Source organism: Phaenicophaeus curvirostris, chromosome 11 (assembly GCF_032191515.1).
Source record: "Phaenicophaeus curvirostris isolate KB17595 chromosome 11, BPBGC_Pcur_1.0, whole genome shotgun sequence".
Lineage (NCBI taxonomy): Eukaryota > Metazoa > Chordata > Aves > Cuculiformes > Cuculidae > Phaenicophaeus > Phaenicophaeus curvirostris.
The window spans coordinates 18,223,467-18,237,078 of NC_091402.1; the positions used below are offsets into that span (position 1 = coordinate 18,223,467).

General features: G+C 44.2%; 2 protein-coding genes across 8 annotated transcripts in view; one reads left to right on the top strand and one right to left on the bottom strand.

The window, feature by feature from the left end:
• Window positions 1-13,612, top strand: part of DENND6A (DENN domain containing 6A) — a 222,241-nt gene that overhangs the window by 39,955 nt on the left and 168,674 nt on the right. The gene's annotated exons all lie outside the window — the stretch shown is intronic.
• Window positions 1-13,612, bottom strand: part of FLNB (filamin B) — a 72,741-nt gene that overhangs the window by 36,513 nt on the left and 22,616 nt on the right. For all 5 annotated transcript variants that reach the window (XM_069866152.1, XM_069866156.1, XM_069866155.1 and 2 more), the window contains exons 2-11: window positions 12,485-12,733; window positions 11,405-11,502; window positions 10,419-10,566; window positions 7,326-7,444; window positions 6,508-6,585; window positions 5,574-5,736; window positions 4,090-4,287; window positions 2,244-2,381; window positions 925-1,051; window positions 226-362 (exon numbers count right to left, since the gene is read on the bottom strand). In XM_069866152.1, the coding sequence (XP_069722253.1) occupies window positions 226-362; window positions 925-1,051; window positions 2,244-2,381; window positions 4,090-4,287; window positions 5,574-5,736; window positions 6,508-6,585; window positions 7,326-7,444; window positions 10,419-10,566; window positions 11,405-11,502; window positions 12,485-12,733 (1,455 nt within the window). The remainder of the gene's footprint in view (window positions 1-225; window positions 363-924; window positions 1,052-2,243; window positions 2,382-4,089; window positions 4,288-5,573; window positions 5,737-6,507; window positions 6,586-7,325; window positions 7,445-10,418; window positions 10,567-11,404; window positions 11,503-12,484; window positions 12,734-13,612) is intronic.

The following is a 13,612-nucleotide window of genomic DNA, read 5'->3' on the forward strand; positions in this document are numbered from 1 at the left end:
CATTCCCTTCTGGATCTCACCCTACAAAACCATAGATCAACACTCACCATTACACACAGTCCTGTCTCTAGGACTTGTCTTTGATACTCTGATATAAGTTAATCGTTAGGCCAGAACACCTTACAGACATGGGTTTTACTGCTGGGAAAGCTATTGCTTCTCATTAATTCATTGCTAGCATTAAAATATAGAAATACTTCAGGCAAACTAAGTAAAGTAACATACCAAGAGAGCCAACTTCTGTGCCAATGGACTCCACCACAAAGTCAGCTGATTTGCCCACAATCCCCTCATGCAGTCCTGGTCCCCAGGCTCGCACTTTCTGAGGACCTGCTTCATGACCCACTTGAACTTCAAAGGGGCTACAAGAGAAAAGGAAAGCACAGGATGAGAAACTAGGACAAACACAGCATTGGCGTTTTGTTTTTTTTTTTTTCCCCAGGCATTTTAATGAGGCCTTACATTGGACTTCCCAAATTAATCGAAGCTATCATGTGGTGGCACAGTGCCCAGCAGACTGTCTCTCTAGCTGACAGGTCACCCAACCCATCACATCTTGCATCAAAAATCCAGAGTGTCAAATATTTGGCTTGTGCTGCTTGCTGGAGCCCTGGACACTAAAATAACAAATTCCTTCAAAAACTCACAGCAAAGTCCAAGTTCTGTGATCCACCAAGTTTTATTACTTCTGGTATTCATCATTTTGGATTTAGCAAGACTGATGCAAATCACCCTTCACAGCTTTCCCAACATAAGCTGCTGCAGATCTAAAACAGGCTGTAGATAAACTGCCACAGCAACTGCTGGCCACTAACTTTGTTCATCCCCAGGGCTTCTTTGAAGATCAGCATTGCTTTAAAAGCCCACTAACTACACAACCCACCAAAGGGCATAAAAATTCAAATAAAGTTACTTCTAACTCACCTTTTTGGGATGTTGTGCCCACCCCATGTAATCGTGACAACGTACTTCCCTGGGGTAGCTGGATAGTATTCAAATGCATATACACCATCCATAAAGCCTTTTTGTTTCACCAGCTCCTCCAAGCCCTCTGTTGAAAGATCAGTTCAGCATTAAACTTAACAGCTTCCATCCTGCCTTCAATTACTCAGAAAAGTTCACGTTTTCTAGTGTTTGTTTTAGCTTGCAAGAATAAATTTCTTCCACCAGAGAAAAAAAGGTCAGGTTATAAGGGAAGTTATTTCTAGTTGCCCTCTAGGACAAAGACAGCAAACACTTCCAGAAGAAATATAGCAGAAAGTATTTTAAGTTACCAGACTTAATAGGTTCCCTTGTGTTTTATTTTCTTAGTCTGCAGTATGATGCATGTCATATGTTAAAACAAAAAAGCTGAACGTTTGTCAGACTTTGCAACCACAAGTATGTAGGGAATGCCTACTTTTCATTTTCTTCAAGATGAAGAATTTAGGAAGAAAAGCTTAACACACTAAAATTTACATCGATATGTCTGTTGCTTCCCCCCCGAGCCCAGCATTAAGCCACAGAGAGGACCTCTGTGTTTGGAGGAGGTAAAGGCAATACAATGCACCTTTTAATACCCTCTCAAGCAGTGGGAGGTGACCAGCTCACAAGCACAGCAGCTCCCTGAGAGCAGCAGCACAGCCACTGGTGCTGGCAGCCCCAGGAACCCACTGCACAAGCCAGCTTTCCCATCAGCCCAGCCTGTCATGGTCTGAGTGGAGGGCCACACACGGTAGGAGCTCAGGACACAGCAAAGGACCTGGGGCTGGATCCTGGCAGAAGGTCTCCGAGTCAGCCTACAGGTTCTCTTCAGCCCTCTACTCCCCTGTTCATGTGCCTGAGCATCCAGTGCAGCCAAAAAGTGCTGCTCTGAGCCATTTCTAGCTTTATAAGAGCAGGATTTCCACTGTCAGAGACCTTGGAGCATGACTTGCTCCCACAGAACAGATGAAGAACCAATGAGAACCCATGAAGTGTGGAGGCCAAGGCAGGCAGATGTGGATTTTCTCAGCTTTGCTCACAGATTAAAATGGAGAGACCTAAACCCAGGCGTAATGTTACTCAGCCCTGCAGATCGAAGCCTTCATACTAGATACGAAATACCAGAAAGACCTTCTGAAATTCAGCTTTTTATGGTGATACAAATCCCATCAGTTCCATCAGGTCACTGTATCCTTCCACAGTGCTCTTCCTTTTCACAGCCTCTGCCTCCCCTCCTTCTCTAAAATACACCCATAGCACAAATTCACCCCAACACTTACTCGGTCCCTTTACAGTCACTCCAATCTCCCCGCTCCCTGCTGCTCTGGTATCAACCTTGAAGTCAGCCGTTTCCCTCATGCGGACGCCCTTGGGCTGCAGACCTCTCCCGGTGGCACGACATGCATTCGGATTGCAGGCTGCAAGGAAATTTCAGACATCAATACTGCCTTTGATTCTCAACATACACATCGCTTAACCAGCTTGGAACAATTTTTAGTTAAATGTTGACTCACAGCAACCACAGCTTAGCTTTCAGCACAGGTTTCAACATTATAGCACTAAGGCAGACAGACACAGAGTCTGCACAGCCGTTGTCTATGTCCCATAGTGCTTGGTGCAGCCAGTCAACATTGACCCCCCAAAAGGGACATTTTTTAGAATGAAAGCAAATGCTGAAGCCCAGTCACTTTCCAATTTGATGCCAGTTATCAATACAAAAGTCATCACACACAGATATTCACCATACTAGGAGCAATCTTCTTCGCGCCTTCCGCATTGAGAAGCAAACTGCAGCATGGGGTGAAGTCTCCTTTTGCAGAGAAGCCCCAGTGAACAGTATGTGCTGTTCTTTCAGAAGTACATGACTGGAATAACTGCTTTTAGCAGAGACAAGTTCTGAACATGCTTTGCTAGGAGACGCCACATCACAACCCTCTGCTTGTCACAGGTCACGCTTTCAGAAGCAAAGCCAGAGCCATCGAGCCCTCTGCAGACTGAAGGAGCCATGAGTAGGGGCAGTAGGTTAGGCATGGCTGAGCTTAAGCTTTCAATTGACCCCTTTAGTCCAAGTGCTTCTCCAGGCCTGCAGAGTGGCTACATAAATAAGCTAATCCACACTTAAGAACAGTTTTGGTTACACAGTCTCAGCAATCACGTGGTCTCCAACTCCAGAGACCTGAAGGGTTTTAAGAGATTTACAAATAATCACGGCTTCCCAGCAGTGTAATCCCAACATGCATTTCCCAAATATGCCGTGCTTACAGCAGAAGCCCAAGTCTGCCAAGCAGCTCGTTAGGTTTTTACTCATTTCAATGGCTAACTAGTTTTACCCTCACCCCTGCAGCAGCCAACATCGCTCGTGTCCTACACCAGACAGCGTAAGCAAAGATCACGTACCATCTGCTAGCTCTGAAAACTTGGTGGGAGCACACAGGAGCGTGCCTAACGTGGAGGGAGAATGGCTTGCAGAGCCTTCACACAACTAAGCCAGGCAGCTTGTGATTCAGCCGGTTTCACTGACTGGGTTACACATCGTTTCAGTTTGCTTGCAACTTTCTTCCCCAACCCCAACAAAACCAAAAACCCTTTCGGCTGGGACAAGCTGCACGCTAAAAGCTTGCAAAAAGCAAACATCACAGAGCATCCTCTTACCAACTATGCACACCTCTTACCAACTATGAAGCCATTAGCAGTGAAGTCCAAAATTCCACAAATGGAGGGTAGCTCAGGAGAGATGAGCAGAGATCTAAAAGCGTAGGAGCACGTAAGGATGGAACAGAAAGCAAGTTAGGTGTCAGTTAAGGAGGAAAACAGTAAATATAGTCATTTGAGGAACAAAGGTGGAAAACAGCAAGACACTGCACAGCTGCATAAAACAGTTCAAAAAAAATACAAAGGGTAGCTTAACATTTGGAGGTCTAAGCAGAAAGGAAACTCTAGCAACAAAAGCTGTATTACTGTTAAAGCGCTGTTTTACCCTGCAAATACCCAGGTGACCCACTGAATCAGGTCTAAGATGTTGACCAGGCACAAAGAATGTCCAAGGCAATATTCAAGCATATTCTGTGATCACAGTCAAGATGAAAAATGGCCATTAACATTTAGGTGCATTTTTAAAAAGCATACCCTCTCCAATGAGGACAGTGCAAGGAGTTTTGGGAATTGCCTCCCCCGCAAAAGTCACTTTGACAATGTGAGGACCAGCTTGAACAGCTTTGTAGGTACAACGGTAGACTTGGTTGCCTTTGTCTTCTACCGCAACTTCAGCAAGGTTTCTTCCCTGAGGATCCTCCACTTCTACGATCACATCACCCACACCGGCACCTGCAAAGGAAACAAGCCCAGCTGAGCCTTGGCTTCCCCACAGGAACGTGCATGTGTGTGGGATCACAGCCAGCTGACTGGGCTCAGCCAACTGTCCTCTGCTACCACTTCTAGCCACAGCCTAAATATTCAGCTGCTTCTGACAGCAACCAGATATTCAAGTAGGGGGGGGAAAAGACAGGATGGTGGCATCTCCATGAAGTCAAACTGATAGAGCTCCGCCACTCCACCCAAAGTTTTATGACAGATTTGTACTGAATACACATGGACCCTCTTGTCCTATTGCTACCACCTTGTAGCACCTCTGTCGTGGAGAAGCCCACAGCTTCACCAGTCAGTTCAATTTCTCAAGCTTTGAACTGGTTTAGATTAAACACTCGGACAACATGCATGCTGGTCTGGACAAGGATCCTCCTCTGCCAGGCCACACACATTCACTTTGGTTCAGACACCTGCTCCTCTCACATTTTATTCAATTCATCATGCAACAAACAGTTTTCCAGACTTTTTCAGAGGCTGGACACGTCTTTACATGATTCAGACCACTCCCTCTCCCAATTAGAGGCTGAACATAACACTTCCCTTCACTATAACCACATTTAATTTTATTTCTCAATGCCTTCAGGCAGAAGGCAATTTAAAATATGCTACTCAGCATATTTTGGTGTTTAAATACTTCAAGTAACTGCCCTAAGTAGTTTCACATTGTTCTAAATGAATTAGCATTTGTAGCATTGTATTGACTCATTCCTCTAGGCTACAGCTTTGGTCTAAGAGCAGGCAACAAGTCACATGATGGAGATGTCCTAATGAAGATAGTAGCCCTCTAATAATTACAAAAGAGGTTGAAACCAATTAGTCACTGAAGTATGAACCCACAGTAGCACTGTGGCAGATGCTTTCTGTAAAGCTAAATACAGAACAGTTAAAGTCTTCACAGTTTACTCGCAGATCATCCTTCAGAGGTGGGCATTTCACATTCCTGTTTGAAATGAGCTGGGGGAAGAAACCAGCCAGAAATGTGTCTGCTGCCATTCAGCAATTTCATGGCAAATTTCTGGGTGACACTTAGCACCTTCCTGCTCCAGCTCAGCTCCATACTTCAAACACTTCATACACCATGGAAGCCCCTAAAGCAGCCTGACACTATTACTTCATCACTGAATTTGATGGAGTTGCAAATCCTAACCCACTCTTCAGCTACAGTTTCTTTATTCTTCCATGGGTTAGGTTCTCCTCAAACCTAAGGAAGCTGAAGGATTTCAGGACTCATTCATCCTGCTTACCTGCTGTGTAGAGGTCAAAGTAGGTAGGTTTGTTGGCAATGTTTCCTGTTGCCTCCAGCCCCGGTCCCTTTGCTGTTACTTTGCTTGCATCCCCCTGAGCTTTGTCCACATTCACTTCAAATGGGCTCTTTGAGATGTGCTGCCCAGCAAACAGGACCGAAACCTAGAGAAAGACAGTGTCAGCAGGCAACCCACCAGGCAGAGGCAGAGCTCAGTGCCACACGGCCAAGGACAGAACCAAGCAGCTGTGTTCCTAGCATAGTCTATGCCTGGAGGTGAGAGACACCATCCATTCCATAACCTTCATCCAGCCCTTTCAGCATAACTGCTATCTTAAAGTGCTACTTATCACGGGATCAGCCACACCAGTGGGGAAACTTAAATCTGAATGTGCCAGTGAGAGGCAGATCATCATCCAGCAATGAAGTGGCAGTAGAAATGGCATTTATCTTTTTAGGTTGGTTGTGGGGACCAGCCATTCAGGCAAGTGCCAAACAACAGGATCACTCATTGTCTACCTGCTTCTGCAGGCACTGGGGGACAGAATTGGGTGGGGACAACTTCTCTGCAAAACCACCATGGTGGACAATATCATCAACAAAGAATTGCCTTATAGAAGCAATCTGGTACTTTTCTCTGTGACAACCCACAAAACCAGTTCCATAAGCTGCAAGAAGTGGCCCCATGCAAGAGGAGAGCCAGCTGTAGTACTTTATACCCAAACACCCACACACTTTCTCCCAACGCAACCCCTTTCCCCCCGAGAAGGGGACAGTCTGATAGCTCAGACCGAGGACTAAGGCCACATCAGATTACCTTTTCTTTAGGGTGCTATTACACCATCAATAAACAGGCAGCCCTTAGGGGCTCACATTAACAACCAGCAGAGCAGCTTGTTTAGCAAGAGAATAATGGTTACTGACACACAACCTACCTTGTGAGGTCCAGTAACCCTTGGCACATACTGAACTGAATAGGTCTTGTTTTTGTCACTGGATGGTGTTATCTTTGCCTAGGAGAGAAAATACATCCATTGTCAAGCTGTGCCTATGCATGCCAGTCTAAGACTTTTCTGGGCAGCACTTGATACTTCAAACTATTTCCAGAGTCAGCAATGTCAGAGATGTGTTTCTGTGGGAGTGGGGATATTTGCTACCTCCTCTTCTCATATGGAAAAAACCCCACATTTATTTCGTCTTTACATGAGATGAAGCAAACTATCTTCTCCCCAGCCCTCTCTCTTGCTGATAATTGCTCTACTAAGGCTGGCCAAAACTGAGAAGACAAAGTCCAACATACAGCTGTATTTTTCTGGAATGTTGTAACATGATCAAGTGGAGCACTTGGATGAGAAGTTTCTATAAACATTAAAACCAGCATTTTAACTCAAAATGATTCATGGTATCTAAATAACTGCTTTAGCCATCCTTGCAGAATGAGTAAGGGCAGAAGTGATTTACTGATGCACATTATCTAAAACCGTGTCAGAGTGTACTTGGCCAGTCAAGCTAAAGCACTGTTACTACTGGACAATGGAGTTATGTTGGTTCGTAAAGTTTTTTTCAAGTTCAGCCAGTAAGGCAATTATGAGGAAAAACTTGAGGCTTGTACTTTTGATAGATGGTATTTTGCAACTTCTTTTTAGATTACTTATCTGTTAAAACTCACTTGTGAAAGATGAAGACTACTGCAAAAACTTCAGTGTTCAGACCAGCTTTACTTGTCCGCAAAAAAAATATTTAACACACACACCTCCTCTCGGTTTCCTTCTGGATCCTCTATGAAGACCATCAGATCTCCCTGCCCAGCACTGATAGTGTCTACAGTGAAGATGGCAGGCTGCTTCACCATGTTCCCATGAGGTTCAATCCCTGTGAGACAGGCAGAACAGCACATTAGCTGTTGTTCCAAAATCCAAAAGTAGCGCAGAGACTACCCACAAGCTGTCTAACCCTCCCTCCCATGAGACCCCTAGCACCAGCTTCTTCATGCCACCCCAACAGCTCCTCACCACCTGCGCAGGACATCGTGCTCACAATAACCCCTCCTCTTTTTAAAACTTGGGTCAGTCGTTGGTGGTCAACTCGTCGAGATCTCTGGCTGAGTCAGGAACTCAGCTGGCATCTGGTTTCAGGTGAAAGCAAGTGACCCCGTTTGCTGGAGCCACATACCAAGGGAAGCCTTTTAGTAAAGGCATTAGCTAGAGCCAAGGCTGAAAGACTTATTTAGGCAAGACTACACTCCATCTTCTCCATTTTACTCCATTACAGAACTCAGCTGTACAGACACGGCTCAGACTTATTATTCTTTGAAAGCTGCTCAAACTATTTTGCCAGAGTGAACACTGTACAAATGGCATGCTGGGAGCTCTTTAAACCATGAAAGTCCTGCAATTCACTGCCACTTCCATATAATTTCTAATAAGTTTCCTTATTGCTCAGCACAGGGCCTGCTCCAGCACGCATTTACCAGCAGGCTTTCATCATCTCCCTGCACTTCGCCCCAGGTCACGACACCTGTCGTGGTGGTGTCAGACTGAGTGGGTGGAAGAACTTCCCCTAAGTCACTGCTTCCAGGCTAGCCCGAACATATATGCCTTTCCTTCCAAGGGAATTACTCCTCAGCTTATTCACAAAACCATGGGCACTTCTCCTCCATAGCACAATTAGTGGAAAGTGCAATGTCTGATAGATTCTAAAGGAAGTGGTTGTGAACAACAGAATTCCTTAACTTGTTTATCTTCAGAAAACAATAATGTGAGAGCAACGCAAGGAAAATCATGTTTTTACTAGGAAATCTGAGCATTCTGATAAGGTGTTAACAATTGACATATTCATTCTTTCAAACTAAACCCCAGATTATCATCTAGTTTCAGCAGCTATAATTTCACTCTGTCCACTACACAAGCATTCAGATATGGTATTCAAATTAAGCATCCCTCCTTCTGCAAGCACGAGAAGAATTCCTTATCTCAGAAGATGGCTCCAGCCAGAACAGCATTAGTCACAGCACTTCCTCAGCCATCATCTAGATTTTACTGTCCTCTCAGAGATCTGCTTTGGGTGGGTAAGTGAGAACTCCTAGTGCATCAGTGATGATCTGCACAATTGTGTACAGCACCTCTGCAGACTCACTTCAGCATCAGATCTACACACAGCTGCCCTCGGTGCAAACCACTGCTGAGTCCAGGGTGATGTGTTACAACTAAGATTCACGTTGGGAGGTTATGAGTAACTTACTGTAATACATGGAAAAACAATAATAAAAAAAGCTAAGACTGACCAACTTCACAGCTGACAATCACCCTTTTCTGGAAGCATAAAGACCTGTTACTCAGTTGTCTGAAAGACCTTGCCCAGTTGAGTGGATGTTTGACAAAGAAGTTTGAGCCCCTTGCTGCTGGTGTCACCTTTCAGTTCTGGCATACATTAGCGGTTGGAATTGTCATTTATGTTTAGTGACTTGACTAAACAAATTAACTTAAGGAAAACTTCAGTCTTTCAAGAAGAGCCACGAACCCTTTATAATTTCCATTACAATGGTTTCAGAACAGAGTAGGCAACAAAGCAATCCCAGTTTTAGAAAGAATAAGAATGACTAAAGCCAGACTTGACAGATTGAAGTAAGCTGATCAGTCACATTTAGTCAGTAAGCGCTGTACAAGTAGTCTATACATTATATAATATAATTTATATATATATTTAATATATACACATGTATCCATAAGTCATGTTTGCTATGGAAAGCAACAACAGAAGTCGTAACCCCCAAGTTATTTAAGTGCTAAACCCACTTCTGACTACAGTGACTGCTCTCCAGTGTAGAGATAGCATCCACGTGCATTCATGCCACTAGTTAAGTTTCAGTGGAAAATAAGGCTGAAAAAAAGAACGAGGAAAACTAGAAAAAAAATAAGGAAAGTTTTGTTTCTTTCCATTACACTCTTGTACATCCAAATTGGAAACTCACTAATTTTAAAAATCTCGAAGGACCACAGCTGGCCCCAGATCTAAAAAAAAGATGGAATGAAGAATAAAGTGTAATGTATAAGTGACGCCTTGCTACACACCAAGTACATTAAAGGTAAAAATCTGTTCTTCATTTAGTTGTGAGTGTATTCCAATCTAGAGTAGAACCACATCAGAAGTTACAGGAATTATTAATTTAAAAAGTAAGTTAAAAATATGAATGCCTATGTAGATCTACAGTTTCATAAATATCTATGGACAAGTCCTTCCAATTAGTAAATAAAACCTTTGCAACAAAAGCTTGACACTAATGTTTGTAGGGTTCCTAACCCACCTTTGTGTGCGTGTGCAAACAAAAAGTATTCACGCCTACTGGTCAATTAAAATAATTTATTTAGAATTAGCTGACCCTAATACACATCTGCCATCAAGCCTGGGAAATTGAAGACCCTGTGTCCGCAGAGAGCCTGCTCAGAGATGCACACAGATGTAAAGAGGTTTTTCCTCTTTAAAGGAGTGTTTTCTCATTAGAAGCATTCACTGCTAGATAAACGACCGTCAGCAGCATTACTGCGAGCTTAAGTTTCACACCAAGTTTGTTTTAGCCCTGTATCACGCTACTTCTTCCAGCTGTGGACTGCAAGGCTGGCAGCTTGCAAAACAGGTTCAGAGACTTTGGGGAATTTACATGTTAGAACTAGGAGTGTCTTTTGGACTATATCCATGTATTTCTGAAACTAGGCACCACACCAAGAGCATACAAGTGAAACTTTGAAGTCAGTTACAGTAGGTCTGGAGTTCAATATAAGCAAAAAACCCCACCCAGCTTTCTGAAGAGTTAAACGCTCTTCAGAGCTTAAGCTCACTGAGTCCTTACCTCTGCCATAAGCCCTTGCTTTCTTTGGATTCAGTTTGGGTTTCAAAGGAGCTCCTGGTTTCAGCTTGGCTTTGGGGAACTGGGACAGGTAAGTCATTACAGAGTGCTCATCAACATCAGGATGGATAATTTCTTCAGGGGTAATAACCTGAAAGACAGCACAATTAAGTATATTGTACCAGTGCTTGGTTACCGCCTGTCAACACAGAAACAGAGCTATGACAGTCTTACGTTTCAAAATTCCCGCAGGCTAATGTGATTTCTTACATTTATTTTCTCTTTGATACACACAACAACATTTATTATCTCATGGCAAGAAAATCAAGTTCATTATGGTCCCAGTGTGGTTTTGGGGCTTTTTGTGCTTTGATTTATTAGGGTTGTCAGGACACCGTGACAAACTAAACAGTAGCAAGGCAAGACAACAGTAGCTATGTTCCCCCTAAAAAGCAACACGTGGATAACAAACTGAAAGAATTAGTAACTAATAATCTTGCGTGCTACAGCCCTGAACTGCAGTGCTTTCAAAGTGAAACTTGTGACCAGATGCTTCTCCTGCTCCACGACAGAAGCTGTTCCAACAGCTTTAGAGAATTCAGCACTTCTGTGCAACTTTATCAGCATGAAACCAATCCAGATAGCAAATACATTGTTCTCTGTTTGAAAGTCATCTTTACAGGTGGTTTCCTAAGCCAGTGAGTTTTCCTTCTGTGAAATTCAATGCAGGAAAACAAACTCGGTCCACTTTCTCCCCTATCCTACGTGCCGCAATACAGCTGTCTTCAGAAACCCCTACATAAGATCTTACAGTCACAGCTCTGAAATGTAGTAGTGCCTTTCATTGCAATTTGCTCTTTCTCAGGTAATGTCACGGGAGTAAACTGTAACTTCTGGAGGTGTCCAAGCAACTTCACCTGCTTTCCTCAACCTAAGTTCAAGCTAGTTGCAAGCACAAAGCTTCCTGCAGGCAGCCTGCGCAGCCTTACCTGTGGCACACCCAGCCAGTCGTCCGCCTGCTGCATGGCTTCCCGAGCATTGTCCACAGGTTTCTTCGGATCCCAGGTCTCCCAGTCAGGGCACAGGCCTGCAAGTAGATTTCAGCTCTTAAGTGTTATCTGCAAAAGGATCTTCCCTACCTGAAGAAACCAAGTACAAACACCACAGCTGCTTGTGTTATGCTGCTACATGGCAACATGTTCAGAGCTTTGAGGAAGTAACCCAAACAAGATGAGCATGTACTGCTCACTAAAAACGCTTCTGAGTCCAAAATCCAGCATTTCCATGGGCCCTTACAGCACTGACAGTAACAGCCAGTTCAGAGAGACTTTCACTCACCATGCCTGTCAACAAAAATGGTGCAGAGCTTTTCAGTCAGTCGCAGAACTGCCCTGCTTTAAATTTAACGTGGGCAAGGCACCTTCCAAATTCAGCATGAATACATCTAGCCATCTTTTATGTTCCACTGGCTCTCCGGCAGCATATTTGGAAAAAAACATTTCAGCTGTATACCACAGCACCCCAACTGAACACCAGCAACTGGACTAGCAAGGCTGTTTCACAAGAAGGCAGGGAAACTATGCCTTTTTCACACTTTATCATGTTACTCGCCTTAAGGAGCACAACCTTAGCTTGCTAAACACTGAAGTTTCAGGTAGTGTGCGGCTTCTGGCTGATCTGTGCTCCCACTGCAATCCTATTTCAGGAGAACATATGAAGCCTCCTGCTGCGCCCTGAAGTTGAAAGGTTGTTGGCACTTGCTGTGGGAACAAGTCTTTCTTGCATTTAGGAGCCAGCATTTGCGCCTTTGTCCCCTTACACCCAATGCAATGCTCAGACGTGGCGCCTCCAATAATGCAATCACACATTCTGCTTTAGGCCAGTATTTCTCTTGGCCAAGTCATTTACAATTTGTTGCTTCCCACAGCTGGCCTCTTGGACTCGAGTTTTCTTGAAAGCCTCATTCCTGTCTCCAGCTCAGCAGCAAAAATCTCCTTCCACAGGAACAGCAGAGCGGTAACCAGGAGAGCGAACAAGAAAATGCTGACCTTCAGAGTAAAAGGACTTACCTGGAGCACAGCTGTCAACAAGAGCCCCCAGTGCTTTGCCATCCTGCCAGTTTTGGTTGAAGTTTGTGATGGGCAAGTAAGGAATTTTGTTCTGGATCCAGCCCAACAGCCTCTGTTTAGGGGTTTGCTTCTTCGCATCATCATCACCTTCATCCTCCCACACTGGCATGGAAATGGAGTAGTGGAGGATAAGGGTCCATATCAGGCCAAGGATCAGCTTCAAGTTTCCATCAACTATGGCTTTACTATCTGGAAGACAAAAGATATATGTGATTATTCCCAACCCTAAAGGAAAGGGGCACTTTGATAAAAACTGTGCCTGCACTCATGCCCAGATAATCAGGGACAAGAGGAGTGACCCTGGTCGCTGCCAGTACTTGCTCAGGCAGAGACACCATTCTTCACACCCAGCATTAGGTGGGACAAAAGAGAGGAGCCCAAGGACTCAGTGCTCTCCAAGGCTGGTGTGATTTGCCCTTGAAGCTTTACAATGTCAAGCTTCAGAGAATCAGCAGTTTAAGACGCTCTGGTATTCTGCATTTGGATGATAACTTCCACCTGTTTTTTTAATGGCATTTGTATCTTATGAAAGAGGCCAAACAGCACACAATGAGTTCACAAGAACAGCATCCCAAGAGGGGCAAAATACCACAAGGTATACCTGAAGCACCATTTAGGAAACTGCTTTTACGTACAGAAATGTGGCTCCCCACGCACATCAGTAGTTTGCATTAAAAATGGTAGGAGAAAAAGAAGCGCTATACAATGAATTCCACCAAAGTCAGAGTTTAGATTTAGAACAAAGTCCAGATCTAACACAACCAGAGCTTTTACAGGTAAAAGTCCTCCAAGCCAAGCCGCATCATGCCCAGTTTGCACAGGGCATGCCTCACTCGCTCCTCTTCAGCTAGAGAGACCACAGCAGCAATCCAATACTATCTTTTCAATACAAAAAGATCTCCTGCCTTTTAAAACAAGTGACTATACAGAATTGTGACCAAGGACATAAAGCACCAGGGCGTTCCCTTTAATCCAATACACAGGAGAAGTGGTTAATATTTACATGGTTTCACAATAGGGCGGTATGTCCTGAACAGATAATACCGTAACTTCAGACCCCGAATGGCA